Source organism: Pseudopodoces humilis, chromosome 2, assembly GCF_049639895.1.
Source record: "Pseudopodoces humilis isolate 2021_Gansu_Grassland_sample_001 chromosome 2, ASM4963989v1, whole genome shotgun sequence".
Lineage (NCBI taxonomy): Eukaryota > Metazoa > Chordata > Aves > Passeriformes > Paridae > Pseudopodoces > Pseudopodoces humilis.
In genome coordinates this window covers 21438655-21457721 of record NC_142201.1, presented here as the reverse complement: position 1 = coordinate 21457721, position 19067 = coordinate 21438655, and the positions used below count along the sequence as shown (strand labels likewise).

At 35.4% G+C, this 19067-nt stretch overlaps 1 protein-coding gene across 2 annotated transcripts in view; it reads right to left on the bottom strand.

Moving 5' to 3' along the window:
- The window catches only part of NLGN4X (neuroligin 4 X-linked), a 160645-nt gene that overhangs the window by 101098 nt on the left and 40480 nt on the right, over window positions 1-19067 (bottom strand). For both annotated transcript variants that reach the window (XM_088051086.1, XM_005516610.3), the window contains exon 3: window positions 6782-7624. In XM_088051086.1, coding sequence (XP_087907212.1) covers window positions 6782-7253 — 472 coding nt within the window. In that variant the 5' untranslated portion in view covers window positions 7254-7624. The remainder of the gene's footprint in view (window positions 1-6781; window positions 7625-19067) is intronic.

Below are 19067 nucleotides of genomic sequence, written 5' to 3'. Positions count from 1 at the left end.
GACAGAAAGCAAGATGACACACAGAGAACAGCAGCAGCGTACAAAGACATGATTTACAGGAGTGAAGAGGAAAGCTGCATTTAAAAACAAAACGAAGTAAGAAAACCCCCAAACAAAACACAAAAGAAACCCCAAGCAAACACACAGGAAAAAATCCAAATCAAAACAAAAAAAGCACCCTAAATAGACAAGTGGGAGTCAGTGGACAAAATGAAGCAAAATCTGATCCGTCTCATGACCCACATGACTAAAGACTTTTTCTTTTGTGTCACTGAGCCAAATGGCACAGCCTTTACAATTCCAAAGGCACTTTACATAAATGGATAATATCAATTTTCCTTTGCACAAGACACTTTAATTCATAGTGTTTTAAAGAACATTCTCCCCCATTTTAGCAAGTTTTTCAATATGAGGTAATGATGAGACTCTAGGAAACGGTGCCAAAAATCCTTTTGGGATTAACTAAAGTTATATTGAATGCTGAGTCTTCTTGCTAGGCTTCACTGCCTATCTGTTCCTGAGAAGGCCATTTGGGTGCAATCCTGTAAAGTGCCTGTGGAATGGGCAGCTCCTGGGAGAAAGGACAGCATTTTGAAATTAGCAACTAAATCTGAATTTATCTCTGAGGATTTAAGAACTTTATTTCATCTAGATTAGAGTCCTGTTCTTTGGTGTCAGAAGGTATTTGCAACTGTTAAAAGCAAGAATGTAAAATAAGGGCCTGGATTACCCACAGCTTTATCCTGGTAGGCAGAGAACAGCCAGACATATGCCTCCTCCTTTCTCACAGATGCCGCAATATTTCTGGATTAGGAGGAGAGGATATATTGGACCCTAACAGTGAAAGAATTGGCTTGAGGCAGTCTGACACAACAGGGAATTTATCTTTCACAATGGAGAGCAATTTTCTCTCTGATGCTAAAAAGTATATGTTTATGTTCAACGGTACTGTATGTGATAATTCCAACATTGTCATTTTGTATTGTAATTATTATCTATTATCAATCCTTCTCACTCTGGAAAGCAATACAATCATTTTACAAAAGGATATGTCTTATTTTGTGTATTTTTATATGTGTCTTTATAAGCTTAAATGAATTTATATAATAAAAAAATTAATAATTAATTTTTAGTTTTCCAAAGTAGACAAAAAATTGACTGAACGGGTGGGGGTTAAAAATAAACCAACTGACAAAACCTATAACACTGAAATGGAAAACAAAGTTTTGTTATATTTCTGGGTTTTTTTTCAGAACATCATTTGCAATATGAAACTGTTTAAACATTACCTACAGAAGTCCAAATATGATTTAAAAAGATTTTAAGTATTTTTAGAAGTAAATAAATTTATTAAATTTTCTTTTAAAAAATACTTCAGAAAACATAAGTAAAACTCTATGTTTCTATGCCAATTACAGAAATTATAACTGACTTTTTAAAATACGTAGTAAAGATTTTGAGGAATGATAAAAACTGTAAACATATAGATAAGAGATATTGGATTCTTAATTCCTTAAAGCTATACACATAAATCCTTACTTTGATTTCTTAAGTGGCTACTTACATTTACAAGTAGTGAGGAGATAATAGGAAAATTAAAATTTTAAGATTATCTGAAAAATATCTGATATTTATCTACTGAAACGTAAAACTACATACAGTTTAGAAGAATCTCTTATATAGAAAATTGAGTTTATTTGGAAGTGACAAGTTACTATTATTATTAGCATCACTTCCTAATAATTCAATAAAAATAATGTTAACATATTAAACCTGTCTTGCTTACTATGACACTATGTATGATCCCGTATTTTTCATAGTAACAGAGGCCATTGATTAGCTTACTTTTCCTGTTCTATGCCATCAAAACAGAGACCAATATTTACACTACCTTTTTCTTTGCCTCAAAGAAAAAGGAAAAAACCTTATTTTTATCAATTATGTTTCATTACAATAATTTTGAAAAAAATACTTTTTCTAAGTTAAAGACATTGCAATTCAACAGCAATGGCAAGAAGAAAGCTGTAAACACTCAATTATGTATTAAGCAGACATTTGACATTTCATAATATGCAAAAGGGACAGTCTAAGGCTCGTCTTCTCTATCAGCTTTGCTCAAAGTCTTCATTTTGTTATTTCTTAATCAAATAGACACAAAGTCAAGAGCTGCAGGTATATTTCATCAATCAGCACCCAGAGAACACTGTTGATCTCTTTGCTTTTGCACAAGATTTTTTTTTTCCTGGTAGTCCACAGTTAAATATACCACTAATCTTGAGCAAGTCTTAGTTCCCAGTATCTAATGAAAAATTATCACCTACCCATTCAGCCTTAATAAGTGTCATGGTCTCACACCTTTTGTTGTCACTTCAGCTGTTTTTATTCTGAAGTAAATGAAACAAGAGCTCACAAACAAGAAACAAGAGCAAACCTCTGGATGCTAAATACTTCATTAGTTAATATGTAATGGATACAGAGGATGAGGAGCTCCACCCTTGTGTAAAATGTACTCTATCCATATGCCAAAATAAGTAAAAAGTATATATGCTTACTATTGATCAAGCAAAGACAACAAAAAGTAATCTTTATTATTTTCTCTTTTGATCTGAACATAACAGGTTTTAGACAAGAATAAAAAGATTTGTTCTTGTTGGGTTTTGCTCTTTTTTGTTTTGCTGTGTTGATTTTTTTTTTTAAATCTTACTTTGCTATTAATAAAATTTTGAAGTTTATCATGAAAGAAATACAAATCAAGGGCCTTTTCCATTTTTTTTTCTTGTTATACTTTTTTTCCCCAGTTATGATAGGAGTTAGCAATCTCCTTCAGAATCCACAGATTCAAATGATAAAGGCCAGGGATTAAGCACAGCCGATTAACAGTCTGTGTCCTCTTCAATCTAGCGTTTCCAGTGTAGATAAACCCATATTCAGTCTGAAGTTATAATAAACACACTGTCCTCAATATCATTTCCCTAGATGACCTCCTCAAAACTGACATTCGAGTATTCTTGTGGAAAATTACAGTTCATAGTAACAGAAAAAGCAGCCTAGACGTTAGCCACCCACACAAATAATACTGAAGATCAAGCCAAATGTTTAGAAAGCAACTGGATAAAATGATAGTTTCACTATAAATATTTTATTTGCTTCAGTTCTGAGTGATTTATTATTACTATAGGTTTGACATACAAAAGAATTTTCTTAGATTTTATTTTTATTGCTTCTATTGAGAGTCTTTAAAATAACTGTAATATTATTTATACTTTTGATCAAAAACCAAAAAATCTCAATGGATCACAGTGGTTGAAAGTTCTTTTTTCACTTCCAAAGGAAAAAGAAAAAAAACAGTGAAATTTTACAGCTACCTTAGATACTCTGAAATAGTGTATCTAAGTATAACTGTAAGGAAAGATACACCAAAAAACACTTGTCCAGTGATAAATAGCAAAAGAATAAAAATCTACATGCAGTAGAATTGCAGTTACATTCTGCTAGGTAGTGTATTGGCTTCTATGATAAATAATATTTTCATCTATAATGAAAACAGACAGCCCCTAAAAAGGAAGATAATTTTTGCTTTGTAAGGATATTTTAATATGGGAAATTCCAACAGGATTCTCCTGCTATCTGACATTTGAAATCCAGAATCTTATGGGTATAAAGAGAGGCTAGGATTAATACAGATACAGACTGTATAACAGGTTATTTTAATTTCTTAACCTAGAAGCTCAAACTATTTTAAGGAACTATAGATTTATATGTTATTTAATTTCATGGTACTTCAGGCAAAAGCAGTAACATTTCCAAGTATTTTTTTAAAACTAACTGAACTTATCTACCTAGTTAAAGTGACTGCATTCTACTCTTCTTTCCATTAGTTTCTTGTGAAAGGATTCCAGTGAAGCAATTCTGAAATCAGATGGAGGGGTATGTGCATTTGTTTCTAAACCCTTTATTGAAAGTACATGATCAAAATTTGGTTTCCTTTGGCCAAGCCACAAAAATAATAAGAAACAGCTCATTCTATGTACTGAAAAAAAACCTGCAACAAAACAAAACAATTAAAAAAAAAATCCCCAAAGCTGTTTTATTTTGATTAGTTCTTCACTAGAATTCATCTGAAGTAAGCACTGCAAATGACTGCAGTTAATTCATTAGTTGTTCTAGTGTTTTCACCAAAGTTAAAAAAAAAAAAAGCACAAAAATTATTCAGAGTAAGTTTCATAATCAGAGTATTCATTAGGTTTGGATGATTCCAAACAACTTTTCTTCGAGAAAACACTTTCAAAGCTCTTTTAAATCAATCTGTACTGAAGAAAGAATTGAAAATGTGAATTTAACTCAAAGTCACTCACTTCAAAATCTTGCTTCAAAAACTAATTTCATGGTCTATTTCAATAACAACATGGATTATTTTTGCCAACTAGGACTCATATAATGAAGCATAACATCTTTAATCAGATTGTATGGACTATTATTTAAGACTGTTTAGAGTGATTTGGATACACACTAACTCAGAGCATGTGATCTGTAGGTCAGTTCCCCTTAAGAATTTTTATGGTCAGAAGATTGCATATATGCCTCACCAAAAAAGCCACTAAGCTTTATTAATTAGTGATAAGATATACAGCATACAATTAAAACATTGTGTACTTAATTTATTATTTCTTAAGCTTCTTGTTTCCCAATGGAATTTTTTAAAAATGCTTGTCAAATCATATAGGAGCAACCTTACCTTGAGCTCATCACTAAAACAAACTTCGTCTTCTCATTATTCAGCTACATGTTTTTATGTATGTGTTTATATTTTCAACAGGAGATATAAAAGCAAATAGATACCATTTAAATGCTATTTAGAGTAAAGAAAATCAAAAAGCAGGAAAAGCAAACCACACTTTTTGCAAAAACAAGTGGACAAAAAGGTCTCCAGAATGTAAAATTAAATTTATCAGTCCTTTCTACTTTATATATAACACCAAAATGTCATTAGTTATTATAGCAAGATGCATGTTATAGATTGCTAGTCATTCAGCCCACAATACTTTATTATTTTTCATTTTATATCAAATATTCTTTTCCTAGACACTCACATGTATCTTTTCATATCTAATATCCTGTATTCCCTAATTAATATATGAAACTTATTATTATTAGATTGGAGGAGCATCTTATTTATTAAAACTGGATTCTAAAATAAGACTGAACTAGGAGATCTGATGTTCCTTCAGTGAGAACAAATAAAATCCTAACCCAGAATGCTTTCTCAGGGCAAACTTACCCCAGCGACAAATTGAATGGTGAAGGATAGAATCCAGAACATAAACAAATTTTGGAAAAAATTATGTATGTCGTTATCCAAGGAGTAAGAAGGAGTCGAGTGAGACTGGAAGAGGGAAGGAACTGAGTTGTAAAGACCTGCTCCTTTGTCTGCACACAGGGGTGCACACACACACACACACACACACACACACACACACACACACACGCACCCACAGCCTCCATAAATGCAGCTTTCCTTTCACAGCACTTTTCCTTTAAAAGAAGCTTGGTAGTATTTTCCTTTGCAAAGCTCCCAGTATTCCCAAACCTTACCCCTTCATTTTTAGCTTTCAAGTTTTTGCTTCAGCTGATGAGAAAAAGAAAAGAAGGTGGTATGTTTATTGCTGGCAGACAGCTTGGAAATTCTGAGTAAAGAAACCAATCAAGGCAGAAGGATTATAATAATCAAAGTAGAAAATTTGCATATTTAGAGTATGGTTACTGAGAAATAACAATGCCTTGGTTGTGTAAATCAAACCCTCAGCAAAAGTGAAGGGATTTGCATATCTGGGAGAAGTCTGTCACGTTATACATCCGTAACTGCATTCTAATTAGCAGAAAGCACTAGCTTTTAGTGGAATATTAAATATAAGTGCTAATAATATTTTTATTTCCTTGTGAAATAACAGACTTAGCTCATTTGGGGCCTGATGAAAATAGGTTTTCTTGCCTATAGGAAGCAATAATGTTCAAAACAACCAAAGATACATTCCTCATAACATACAGCTACCATTTTTAAGAATGAGATCATGTAATGTTCAATGAGTTCTGCATTACCAATTGTGTTCATCCTTTTTGTCTATAGAAAGTGATTTAAAATAGTCCTCTTGAGAAAGTATTGCACGAAACAGATGAAAGTTTAAAGCCACCTGTTCAAATCTGCATAATAAATCACCTTGACTTTATTTTAAATTTAGTGAATGAAGAAAAATAAGTTGGATTGAAAAGTTTCACAGACAAAAAAAATCCTCTGCTGACTGAATTACTATAAAAATTTTCTATTAACTATTAAAATCAAGCAAAGTTAACAGTAGGCTCAGAAATTTCATTATAAAATAAAGAAAAAATATATAAATTCTCCTTTAAAAATTAGCATGTAACAGAATATTTGTACCATTCATGCATGGAAAAATAACTATATTATTTCAGGCTGATGTTCATTTCCCCCTTCCTCTCAGGTGAATGATTGTCTGCTGTGTTTTAGATGTAAACTTAAGGCTGGCTGATATACCCTGACACCACATGCAATCAAACTGCAGGTTGGTGTTGCACTGAAACATAAGAGAGAATCCACACAAGCATATTCAATCTACAAAGTATTACTAATAATGCATGTTCAGAGACATTATCCATTTCCACAGATAAAACATGGATGAAACTCAGTAAGATGCTTTGAAGACCTGGACACTCCTCACATGTAGAACTGGTGAGCATACTGCAGTGCGGGTCTCGGGGTACTTACCATCCTCTGTGGGCACATAGATATTCAAATACAGACAGTCTTCATTTTGATCTTGAACATATGTCACCACAGTATCCAGATTGGCTGTAAACCAGACTGGCAGCATGTCGTTGAGCAGTGACCTCTCATCCAGGTATTGCGGGCAGACAGCAGCAAACTGTGTGGCGTTGCGGACACCCGTCCACGACGATGGTGGCTCTGGGGGCTGAAATCGCCTTTCTCCAGTTGGAGGAGAAGCATAAGGAACACCCAAGTACTGCTCCACCGGACCAAGGATCTCATTAGGCAAAGGTGTTCTTAAACCACGTATTTTGCCATAATTCGTAGTAACAACTGGGTATTGTGCTTGGCCATCAATCAGAGTAAATCTTATAGCCAGTGCAGTTATCCACAGGAGGAAGTTAGAATTCAACATGACACACACTGGTGTGAAGATCAAAGGCAGCCATAGGAGTCCCATTGGTTTCGACATTATTTAAATCACCATCAGCAGGGCTCTTTTTCCACAGCCAGGAGAAATTAATCAGTCAAGGAAAATTTAAACTAGTAAAAAAGTAGTCAAAAGGAGATGAAGCAAGGGAAAATATATCTTTTCCCGGGCAACCAATAAAAAAAAAAAAAAAAAAGTTGATGCTTGGTAGGTGCCTCAGCTGACCAGCTGTAGACAAATCCCAATGTCAGAAGAAACAAGGGAATGTTTGCCCCTAAGGCCCATCCCAGACTTTAGTGTTGAATTAATCCTAGCAACGCACAGCACTTCCCAACGAGTAGTGAGATAACTGCAGTTATTCCACTGCCCCAGTGAAATGGCTCCTTTCAGTGAAGTCCAGCCACTCAGTCAGCCTGTGACCAAGAGAAAACAAGCAATTCAAATCAATAGATAAATTTATGTTGGCATAAACCTAAAATAAAAAAAAAAATAGACCAAAAATTATATTCACACACTACTTCCATGACAAGGCCCACAAAGTTTTTATGAACTTTAAACATCATGGTTAGCTATGTGTTTCCAAAGACATGTAAGTTAAGAGAGCTAAACCTGAAGCCATAGGCTTGTTAGAGGTTATACCACAAAACAAACATTTCTGCTTCTCTGTATGCTTCCAAACCAAACCACAGCCCAAATATTTCTGATTTCAGGAAGAGATTCACATTTAAGTTTTAGCTTGAGGATATTTTCTACCCTAAATAAACAGAATCTTCTTCTTAAGCCTATTTGCACTCCCACAGGAACCATTCATTACTTTTATTTCCTGTATGGTACAATCTCTTTTTGCTATGAGATGATGACTACAGAGTATTTTTCACAGACATTATTTCTGTATGACAACCTAATTTACCTCCATCTAATTCAGAAATTCCAATGAATGAAATAAATAATTAGTTCAAACCAAGTGTGAGAACAATCAAAATGAGTTACAAATTTAGTGGTTGCCATATCTTTTTTCTATGTCTGAAATACAACAATGGAAAACTAAAAGAAAAATAAAAAAGCATGATACAATCTCTCAAATCAATTTTTGGCCTACATAGTGTTATAATTATGTAACATTACCTGCTTGCATTCTCCTACTTTTATTTTTAAATAGAAGGCAATTCATACAATGATTCTGTAAATTTTTAATGAAATTTTAATTCAATGGTATATGCTAACCATTACAAGTGTATAAATAAACATACATCAGCATTCTTTTACCTGTCCAAAGAAGTTAAGGACTTCCTTTTAAACCATGACTCAGCTCAAAAGCACAGACAACAATTCCATAGGTAAAAAATTCCACAAGTAAAAAATCCCTTGTTATAGGAAACTGACACTGATACCTCATATTTGGTTGGATGAACACACATTTATATATCAAAATTATATATAAGTGGACTAGCAGGTCCTGTTTTCAGACAGAACTCAGAATGGAAAATAATTTGAAAGATATTTTATTCTCTTTAAACTCCTGGAATTCTTCAATTCATTTTAGGACTCACCACAAAACTGGTGAAACACCAGAGGCCAGAAAAATACCAGATACATATTACTGGGTGCTGATGGGCCAACATTTCTACTGACATCTTCTCTATGGTGCAATTTGAGCACCATTCCTGAAGGACAAACCATTAACAATTCTAATTTTCATGTCCCCAAGGGCATCACCAGAGTCATCAGTCCCTGAGCTATGCTGCAAGAAGCCCTATGCCCAACCTCACACCCAATCTGGATATTGCCCTCACTGGGTCCCCAGGTAGACCTGGGACCTGACTCCTCACGCTGACTGGCCTGATGATCATTGGGTGGTGGCAGAGTCCTGCCCCTGTCCTCAGCCCACCCACAATGTGGGGCCTTAGGAGTTCAGAGTCTTGCACTGCCAGCTCTGCAGTGCCCACAGCTCCTGGGTCATCCCCCATGGGCAGCCTCACTTCAGCTGCTCGTGGTCAGATAGCTATGGGTCACTCAAAATTCCTCCTCAAGTGTCACTTTCTTATCTGATTTTTCCTACCATTCTTAACAATGAAAATCAGCAGCAGGTGACTGATTTTGAGTAGCATTCCTCTTGCTCTGTCCCATCCTGACTTCGGCACACTTTACTGATCATGCAGCACAAATCAGATTTTCCAGTTATATCCAACTGAGGATTTAATCTGTGCTTAGGGATGAGCAACAGATCTTATTCCCTTGACACTCACACTGCAGAAGTTTGCAAGGAGATTCTAAGAAATATGGAATACAGCACTAACAAAATTGACCAGGTAGAAGGAAACACATTGATCCAGATGATGAAAGATGGATAGGGAAAAAAATTTTCTGGGCAAACAACAAGTGAAAAATAGAGGAAACAAAAGAAGAAAAGAAAATGGTAATGACAAATAAACACAAATGAACAATTACCAGTAGGGAGACAACCAAAAATGACAACATGAAGGAAATCTTCAGCTGATACAGCAGAGATAATATATAACTGTGAAAAATGTGACGTACTAAATAGTATGGCTTTCTTGGCCACCTGGGCACACACTGGCTCATATCCAGCCAGCTTTCAAATAACACTCCCAACTCCCCTTCAGCTGAGCAGCTCTCAAGACACTGTTCCTCAAGGCTGGAGCATTCACAGGGCTTTTGCAACCCAACTACAGGACCTGACCATTGGCCTTATCATCCCCATAGAACTGTCCTCAGTCAATGCATCCTGTCGAGTTCCTTTTGCAGAGCCTTACTATGGTCCAGAAGATCAGTAGTCCCATCCCATTTAGTATCATCTGTGAACTTACTGATGATGCACACAATCCCCTCATCCAAATCATCAACAGAGGTGTTAAACTGGCCCCAAACTGGGGAACACCACTGGTCACAGGGTGACCAGCTGCCAACTGGATTTAACTCCATTCACCACCACTCTCTGGGCCCAACTATCCTGCCAGTTTTTCACCCAGTGAAGACGGCATCCATCCAAGCCATGAACAGCCAGTTTCCCCAGGGGGACGCTGTGGGAGACACTATCCAATGCTTTACTGAAGTCTGGATGAACAAGATCTGCAGCTTTTCCCTTATCCACCAGCCAGGTTACTTTATGACAGATCAAGTTTGTCAAACAGGATCTGCCTTTCGTAAACCCATTTGTGAGTATCATCTGGGCCTCATTTGCTGCCTGTCCTGAACATAGCATGTGATGGCACTCAGAATGATCTTCTTCATGACTTTCCCCAATATCATGGTCAGTCTGACGGGCCTGTAGTTCCCTGGGTCGACCATCTGACCCTTCTTGTAGATGGCCATTACATTTTCTAATTTTCCATCATCCTCACCTTCTCCAGTTAACCAGGACTGCTGGTAAGTGGTTGAAAGTGGCTTGATAAACTCTTTCACCAGCTTCCTCAGGTGAATGCAATCTGAGCCCATAGACTTGTGTGTGTCTAATTTGCTATAGGTAATAAGTACCAGGTCACTAACCATTTCCTCCTGGATTAAGGGGGCTCCACTCAGCTCTCCATACTAGCCCAGCTTCTAGCTCTGGGAGCTGTGCATCCTGAGGACAACTGGTTTTGGTATTATACTGAGGTAAAGAACCCCGACTGAGGCAAGAAAATTAAAAATATCTTGTTTAGGGTGGGATTCCTGCCCAGTTTGACAGAAAATATCACACATTTCAGTTTATTGAAATTGCTAGAGGAATTAAGGTTAGTTAAGGTTAGGAATTAAGGTTAATTCCTTAATTAAGGAATTAAGGTTACTACTAAGGTTAGTTTCACATGTGAAATGTAAGCATGCTCATACACAAAGACACACAAAATAATTTTCAGTAATAATATTGAGAGGTAAGGAAGAAGGCATGCTAACTATTAATTTGTGAAGTTTGGCAACTCTGCTATGATGGTAGATACATCATTGAAAATGTTGTAAGATGTAAATAGACACAGATTTCAATTAGGGATTAATCTTAAATAGAAAACTAAACATTCTAGAAAGGTTTTTAGATATGTCAAAACTATTTTGATGTTAAATTATATGTATACAGTCAGCTATTTAATACACCTTTACATACGGAGTCTACAGGAAGACATGTACTTGTCATGCCTTTTCTTATTATCACTAATAATGTTCTACTTTTTCCATCTTTTTTTTACTGCTTCAAATGTTAGAAAAATTCATACAAACTTGCTTGCAAAAAATTTCTAGTTGGAAGTATCACTCACTCAAACAATCGAAAACAATCAATCCAAGCCAGACTACTTAGTTTAAAATGACAACTGGCAGCACACCACACAAGAAAAGTCAAAGAAGATCTGAAATAACATATGTTCATACGTGATTTCCTTATTGGCAGAGGAGTGTAATTTGAGGCTAATGAGACATTTATAGCCTTTGAAGAAAATGCAGATTGAAGTTAACATGGATGTGTGTCTGGAAATACCACTTGTTTATAAATCTGTGCCCCAAGACACTCTTAGAGATGCTTAAATAGTCTATGAATCAGGCCTTCAGAGCTAAACTGATAGTTTCCAGGACCTGCAGTTACCACTTTTTCAACCTGAGGAGATGGCTGTCAGTAGCTCTACACTTATTCTGCAGCTGCTAGGGAAATAGAAGACATGGCTTAGAAGTCCTCTTTGCTCCAGTGTAGAACAGAAAACTAAAGTGATTTCAAGATTGTTTTGATTCGCTTGTCCAGGTCATGAACAGTTACACTGTTCATGAAAACTAAAAAGAAATATAAATTATATGAACACAGGAAACTGGAGACTCCACAGATATCCTAGTGTTTCTCAGGCTTTATCTAAAACAACAAGTGCAGAACAGTACACCTCAGCTTTCAGTAATTGACCACTTTTAGTTTCTGACCCTCCCTTCTGCTCACATTCCCAAGGAGATTTTTGGGCACTTACATAGGTATGACCTCAATAGAGAGTCAGGGTTAAAGACTCATGTCCCTTTCATCAGACATACACTCTGAAAACATACAGTCAGCTTGATTACCTGAAATGTAAGAGCAACCAGCTAGTCAGTAATAAAAACCTGACAAATTATGTAATTAATAAAATTTCAGATTCTCCTCATACTGACATTTTGCTAAGTATTTAATGCATTTCTCAGATTAGGGGGATTCAAGAAATACTTCATTTACCAAGAACATGAACTGTGTTTTTTCTTCTTTCCATTCCCTTTGTCCCCTTGAAATAAGTAATTTTGAAAGTTACTAAGTAAAGTGGATATATATGGCTTGCTTTTTTGGTTTTTTTTTTTGTTGTTTCGCCTTGTGTCTTTGTGTGTGTTTGGTTGATCAGTTTTAAACAAAAGCAATTAAAATATTATCTTATTATAACATATATAAATCTCTATAATAAACTAACATTGTTGTGTGATACTGTAAATAAGAACTATCCAAGGCATAGAAATTTTTGAACAGGCCTACAGTATTAATTTGAGCAATATGTCCACATGATTTGAAATATTTGAAGAAAACTAATCCCACAGTTATCTTCTGTAAAAGCTCTTCCCAAAGCAGGTTTAAGTACACATCTACCTCATAATCAGCACTACACCCTCTTAATAGTTGATGTATTTAAATGTTCATTCAATAACAAAAAAACACTTTTTCCAAATCCCAGTAAATTCATCCTGGGTTTGTCTATTATCTTTCAAATTTAAAAAAAATCCAAAGGGCTATAATGTCTTTAGGGTTTTTTTCTGAGGTTCTAGAACTTCCTTGATACACTGAAATGAACTAAGCTTAATTTTTCATTATCCTACATAAAGTTATTCAGAAATATCAGACAACATAATAGTGAACAACACAGAGGAACAGCAATCATGAACCAATGTGCACCTTTTAGATTGGATTATTTAGAAAATTGTTAGGAGGTTTATTTACCAAATCTGGCCAATCATGAGATATTTTTGAATCTTAGAACTGTAACTACAGCAATGTGTGGCTTCAAATAAACACACAGTTAAGTTTTACCAAAAAAAAATATTTTTCCTATAGCACATATAAGTTTATTTTGTTGTATTTTTGTAAGCATTTTCCAAACTCAAATAAATTATTATAAAATTATTCACAGAAATACATACAAATACACAAAACACCTTCAAAACAAAATAAAAAACCCCAAAACAAAATAAACTCCACCAACATCTAGACTTATAATAATCCTAATTGTACTGTATCTGTAACCAGACCTAAGCATATTTTGTCTCAAACATTCTGAGCATTGCTACAGGAAAGGTGATCAGAGGAGGGGTGGGGCAGCAATGTCCTGAGCCAACTTCCTGCTCTGCCTTGGGACTCGTGCTCAGTCCCCTTCACCCCAACTCACTTCCTGGGGAAGGGCTGGCTGTGCAGGGGCTGTGCAAAAAGCCTAATTTACTTAAGAGAAACACAGATCGCGCCCCCTCTCACTTTCTCCTCTCTTTCTTCCTCTTTTCTTTAACTGGTTGCTGCAGCTAAGAACACAACTGCACAATAAAGCAGAAGAGTTTCCCAACACATGGTCCAGTGTTTTTGTTCGGCCTGATGAGAATTTGCAACACCACACCCTGTACTGTGGGTCATGACATTAACTTAGCATTATAAACTTAACTAGGGATGATTATCTGAATAATGTCTCACAGAATAATAGAATTATTTAGGTGGGAATTATAATTAATTAATTCATAGCCAAAAATTTCTTCAATATTTAAAGTTTAAACTGAGAAGAAAGTGGTACAAATTTAAGAATTATGATTCACCCTTGCTTAAAGTGACAATAAATGCCAGATAAATAAGCATCATGACTGACTTTGAAGTTGGTTTTAGTTGTATGATTAGAAGTCACTGAAGATAAAGATAGATTTTTTTTTTAAGTGTTTTAATATGGAAATAAAGGCTGAACAGCAATAGAAATTACAGACAAGCATTGAATTAAACTGGCTTGTTTTTTTTTCAAAGAACATGCTGCATTTATCCCTCTATGAATTTCTCCAAGTGAGAGAAATGGGCTCAGATAGGCTTGGACAGTGTCAGTAGATCCCTCAGGTTAGAAACTAGAGTCACCATTTACATTTCAGAAAATGAGCACACATTTCTTTCATATCACTGCTTCTTGCCCGGAGCTACCACTCTTACTCTGAATTTCTAAATCTCATACACTACCAAAAAGAACAATGGGATTATGAGAAAAAGCTGTGTGGTTCCTACAACGTTTTTGAAAACTGCAGTTCTCTCAATAATGAAACCAATTTGAAAAGCAGAGGGAAAGAAAACATGATAATCACTCCTTTCCAAGAAAAAAACAAAGTAATTCAGCATTCTCAAAAAACCAGCTGTTTCAAACTAATTATAAGAGGTGTTTGTTGAACAATCACAGATATAGTTTCCCTTATTTTTTTTTTTTTTTGTATTTAAAATTATAAAAGAACTGTATGGCCAGAAGGATGCAAGATTAACCGAGAATGCTCAGTTAAGACAGTTGCACTTATCTCTTAATAAATAAGATTTATCTGTCTTTTTGAACAGAAATTTCAACTGCTATTACATGTAAGTACAGAAGAATTTCAGTGACCACACAAATTTTAGGATACTTGCTGCTTCTTAGGATAAATTGATTAAGATTGCAAATAAACATAAGGTTTCAATATTAGGAAGGAAAAACATGGCATAAACTCCTTACAAACATAAGCCTGAACTAAGTAATAATCCTAAATTATGGGTGTGTTCCATTCAGCTCAAACTGTGATCTGAATTTAAGTTTCCTATGACTGAATGAGCACTGTAGAAATTCAATTGTGGTCTAATTGCAGCTGTGAAGTCCTAAGAAAATACTACATTTCTAGTACATATGCTAGGCAAATGTATAAAAAATAGCATCAGTACAGTCTAGCACAACTGATGGCATCATTTCCGGATTTAACTTCTGATATTCTAGTAAAAGAAATGTAACACACTCTGGGTCTCTTTTTGTTTCTTTAATGCACCTCTCTTTGCTTAAATTCATATGTGTTTCTACAAAAACAAAAAGATTATTATCTGCAAAAGAATGTTCAGCTCTGAGTTTCTTTAAGTCAAAAGCTCCTGTAGAGTAAAATCTGCTACACCTGGAGGAAATCACTAATTTATGGATATGAAAAAAAAAAACAATACATGCACACAAAAATCAGTATTTTATACATTAGGCTTACAGAGTAGGCCTTCATAAGTTGAATAAACTCAAAAAAAATCAATGTTCATTACCTACCAGCACTGCAAGACCTCCATAAAAAAGCATTTGTAACATGGAATGAGTCTTAACTCCTCTCCAGTAAGAAAGGTCAAATGAGTGAAAAGAAAAATTCTTAAGGAAGTCTAACAGGTTTTGTCTAAATATTATACAAAGAAACTCACAGGTCTCAGTCCTCTCTTTCTTGTCTTCACCATTGAACTGAAGTGCATGTCCTTGTCAAGGATGAAAGAAACTAAAACTCTTGTCTGAATCAACTGAGAAACTGTCTAAGGGACTGATTGATATGCAATTTGATCTCTTGAGGCTATTTAATGATTAGAATTTGATATCTCCCTCTAGGCATTCTAGTCTCAGAACAGGAGACATTAAAAATGTTACAATAACCAGCAACAGGGTGGAAATAGTAATTTGAACCAGCTGGGCATATGAACACACACATGCACGCACACACACACACACACACACACACACACACACACACACACACAACCATTAACATATACAGCCAAAAAAAGTTACTGTTTTATTATACAAATTCTTAGAACTTAATTACACAGGAGACACAGGCAGGACATTTTCATTCCCTGGTTCAGTTACCAGGTGGTGATACTGCCTTCATTCATATGATAATGTCACAATTACACATTCATTCTGGAAATGAGGAAGTTGAGTGGCTACCCTCATTAACCTGAAGAAATCTAAACCCACTGCTCCCTCTTTCAAGTTACAAACCTTAGCTTTCAAATAAGGATGGGATACCTATGAGGACTCTCTGAGTCATTTTCCCTGAACCAAAAGACTTCTCTCTTACCCTTGGACTATGAGAAAACTAACTGAATTCCCATAAAGTACAAATTTCCTCGGACAGGTATTGTTACTTTCAAGCAAGCCTTTTGCAGTTTGTAGGAGGATTATTTAATAAAATAAAAATTGTGACTGGATTTTATCTTTACTATGGTTTTGCATCATCAAATTTTATCAAGTAAATCTTCCCCTAAGGTTTCCTTTATTTGTCTGAAAGTGGACAACTTCACCAGCACAAGGAAGAGTGTCCTTCGGCTTCTCTTCCTGCATGGTTCTCCTCCTAACTTAGTGGGCTTTCACCCGCTAAATGCTGTCTTGAACCCCTTGTATTTAAGAGGTAAGAGAACATGTTTCATCAAAAATAAGTCTCCACAAAATGTTGTGAAAAGTGGGATCATCAGAATCAGTCGCTAAATCAATGCTGTTAGATCAATGAAGCTCAGTGAAGATCAATGGTGAATGGGGCTGGAGCACAAGTCATATGAAGAGTGGCTGAAGGACCTGGGGTCATCTCACCTGGAGAAAAAGAACCTTTAGGAGTGGTCCTTATTGCTCTCTACAAATACCTGAAAGCTAGGTGGGGAGCAGTCAGTTTTTCCAAATAACAAGCAATAGTACAAGTGAAAATGGCCTCAAGTTGGAGTGGGAGAGGTTTAGATTAAATATTTTTTTCACTGAGGGAGTTGCTAAGCTCTGGAACAGGCTGCCCACAGAAGTGATGGAATCACCATCCCCAGAGATATTTGAAAGGCACGTGGATGTGGCACTTAGGGACACGGTTTAGTGGTGGGTGTGGCAGGGCTGAATCTTAGAAGTCTTTTCCAACTGAAAATATTGTTTCATGATTTTAGACAACATAATGAAACCATTTCTGGGCTGCCTGCTGCCTTCCCCACTTCTTTCTCCCGTTTATGGCAAACACAGTTTAAAAGCTTACCTAGAAGACAGTCTGTGGCACATACTCTGCTTACTGTCCTGTCTATGCTGAATTCAATAAGGAAGGATGAAATCCTTAACTTTCTAGCTGATATAAGTACGGGGAGCTGTGAATTATATTACATACTATGGACCCCTAAAAGCTAAGCATAATATTACCATACAAAAGTCCCACTATGGATCCGTATCTTAAGCAGTTTTCAGGCCAATGCAGTAAACACTGGAATTCAGGGTCTAAGCAGTAAACTAGATAGGTCTAGTGCATGGACTCCAACACTGTCCTGTCCCAGTATTCATACCTCCCAGCCAATGCACAGGCATGAACAGGGAGTAGGATAGGCCAGAGGTATCCCCCAACAGACAGCTCTTATTTTTACTTTTTAGTAAGAAAGATTTTCACTATAGAGATGCAACCTCTGCTATGTTATATGGCCTCAGGGGCAGAGAACAGGACCTGGACCATTTTATTGACTAAGATATAACCTCATGGATAAAATCAAGAGATATCTTTCCTCACCACTGATGAACATGACAAAAAAGCAGGAAAAATATCAAATCTTTTCTAGATAGTTTTCTGTTCAGTTAAAAAGGTCCTCCATTTCAAATTCCACACTCACAAATGATAAAAATAAATCCATCTTTCATGGTCTTTTAATAATTCTAAGAGAAATCTCAGAATAATATGCAGTGCTTTTCTCCTAGGAAAAAAAATCTCAAAATTATCTGCGTGACAATCCCTATCATTCTATTACATGGGAAACTTCAAAGTCATCTCACATGTAATTATATTTTCTTGCATCAAAGGGTTTTCAGAAATCTACTCTAATATATCATATTTACTTTGTAATGTGTAGAGTTGTATCTGAGTAGGAAATGGAAGGCCACAAAAAAACACAGAAGTTACTGTTTCTCCTCCTGTTCACCCTTTCACTCCAATTATTGGAATGTTTCCATCTTTGCCTAGCACAATGAATAGATACCTTCTCTATCTTGGAAACAAATACTAAAGCTCATGTTCAGTTCCAGGACTGTATATGAAAAAGTCAGATATTCTGTCTATACCAGAAACATATACTTCAGTTCTTCCGACTATAACCATAGGTTTTTGACATTAAATATTAGTTGAAATCAACCGCTATGAAAACATCCTGAAGATTATGTTGAAAAAGCCAAAGTGATTAGCCCAGATTAGACAGCCAACTGTCCTGAGCTGTAGCAAGATGATTTTTTCTTCCACCTCTTACCAATATATAATATATATATTATAATATATAGAATTATCTTTATAATCACAGAGTTAAGAACCTTGTAACTTTCCTGTTTGTTTCATGAACAAAGTCTTTATGACTAAACTCTAGAAGTGCTTATTCTGCTATGTTTAACAGTTTTTGTCTCTTCTGTCATTAATTGTGCTAATAGTTTATTGAAGACGATGTAGCATCCATTGGTAGGAATTTCAGTGTACAAAGTTAAGACTAAAATTCAGATATTTTCTCACCTACCATTCAGTTAATCTTATTTTCTGAGGCTGTTTTTATTATTGTTGTCATTAATATTGTTTTTCCCATAGCCATCTTCAAGTTATTTTAAAAACTGTTGCAATGAATTTTGCTTGGTGTAAAATCATATCTCAGAGAACAAGTTTATCCATTTTTGCCATCTTTAGTCTTTATCAACATAGAACTGATATGCTTGTGCAAAATGAGCATTATGTTAGAAATATTTGAGTTATTTATGTTTAAAAAACATATTTACCAAGATTTTTTTGCTGCAATGAGTACCATTTATAAACAACTGTCTAACAAGATGAATACAATGTTGTTGTTGTTGTTGTTATTACTCTTATTACTACTAAAATGGTTAT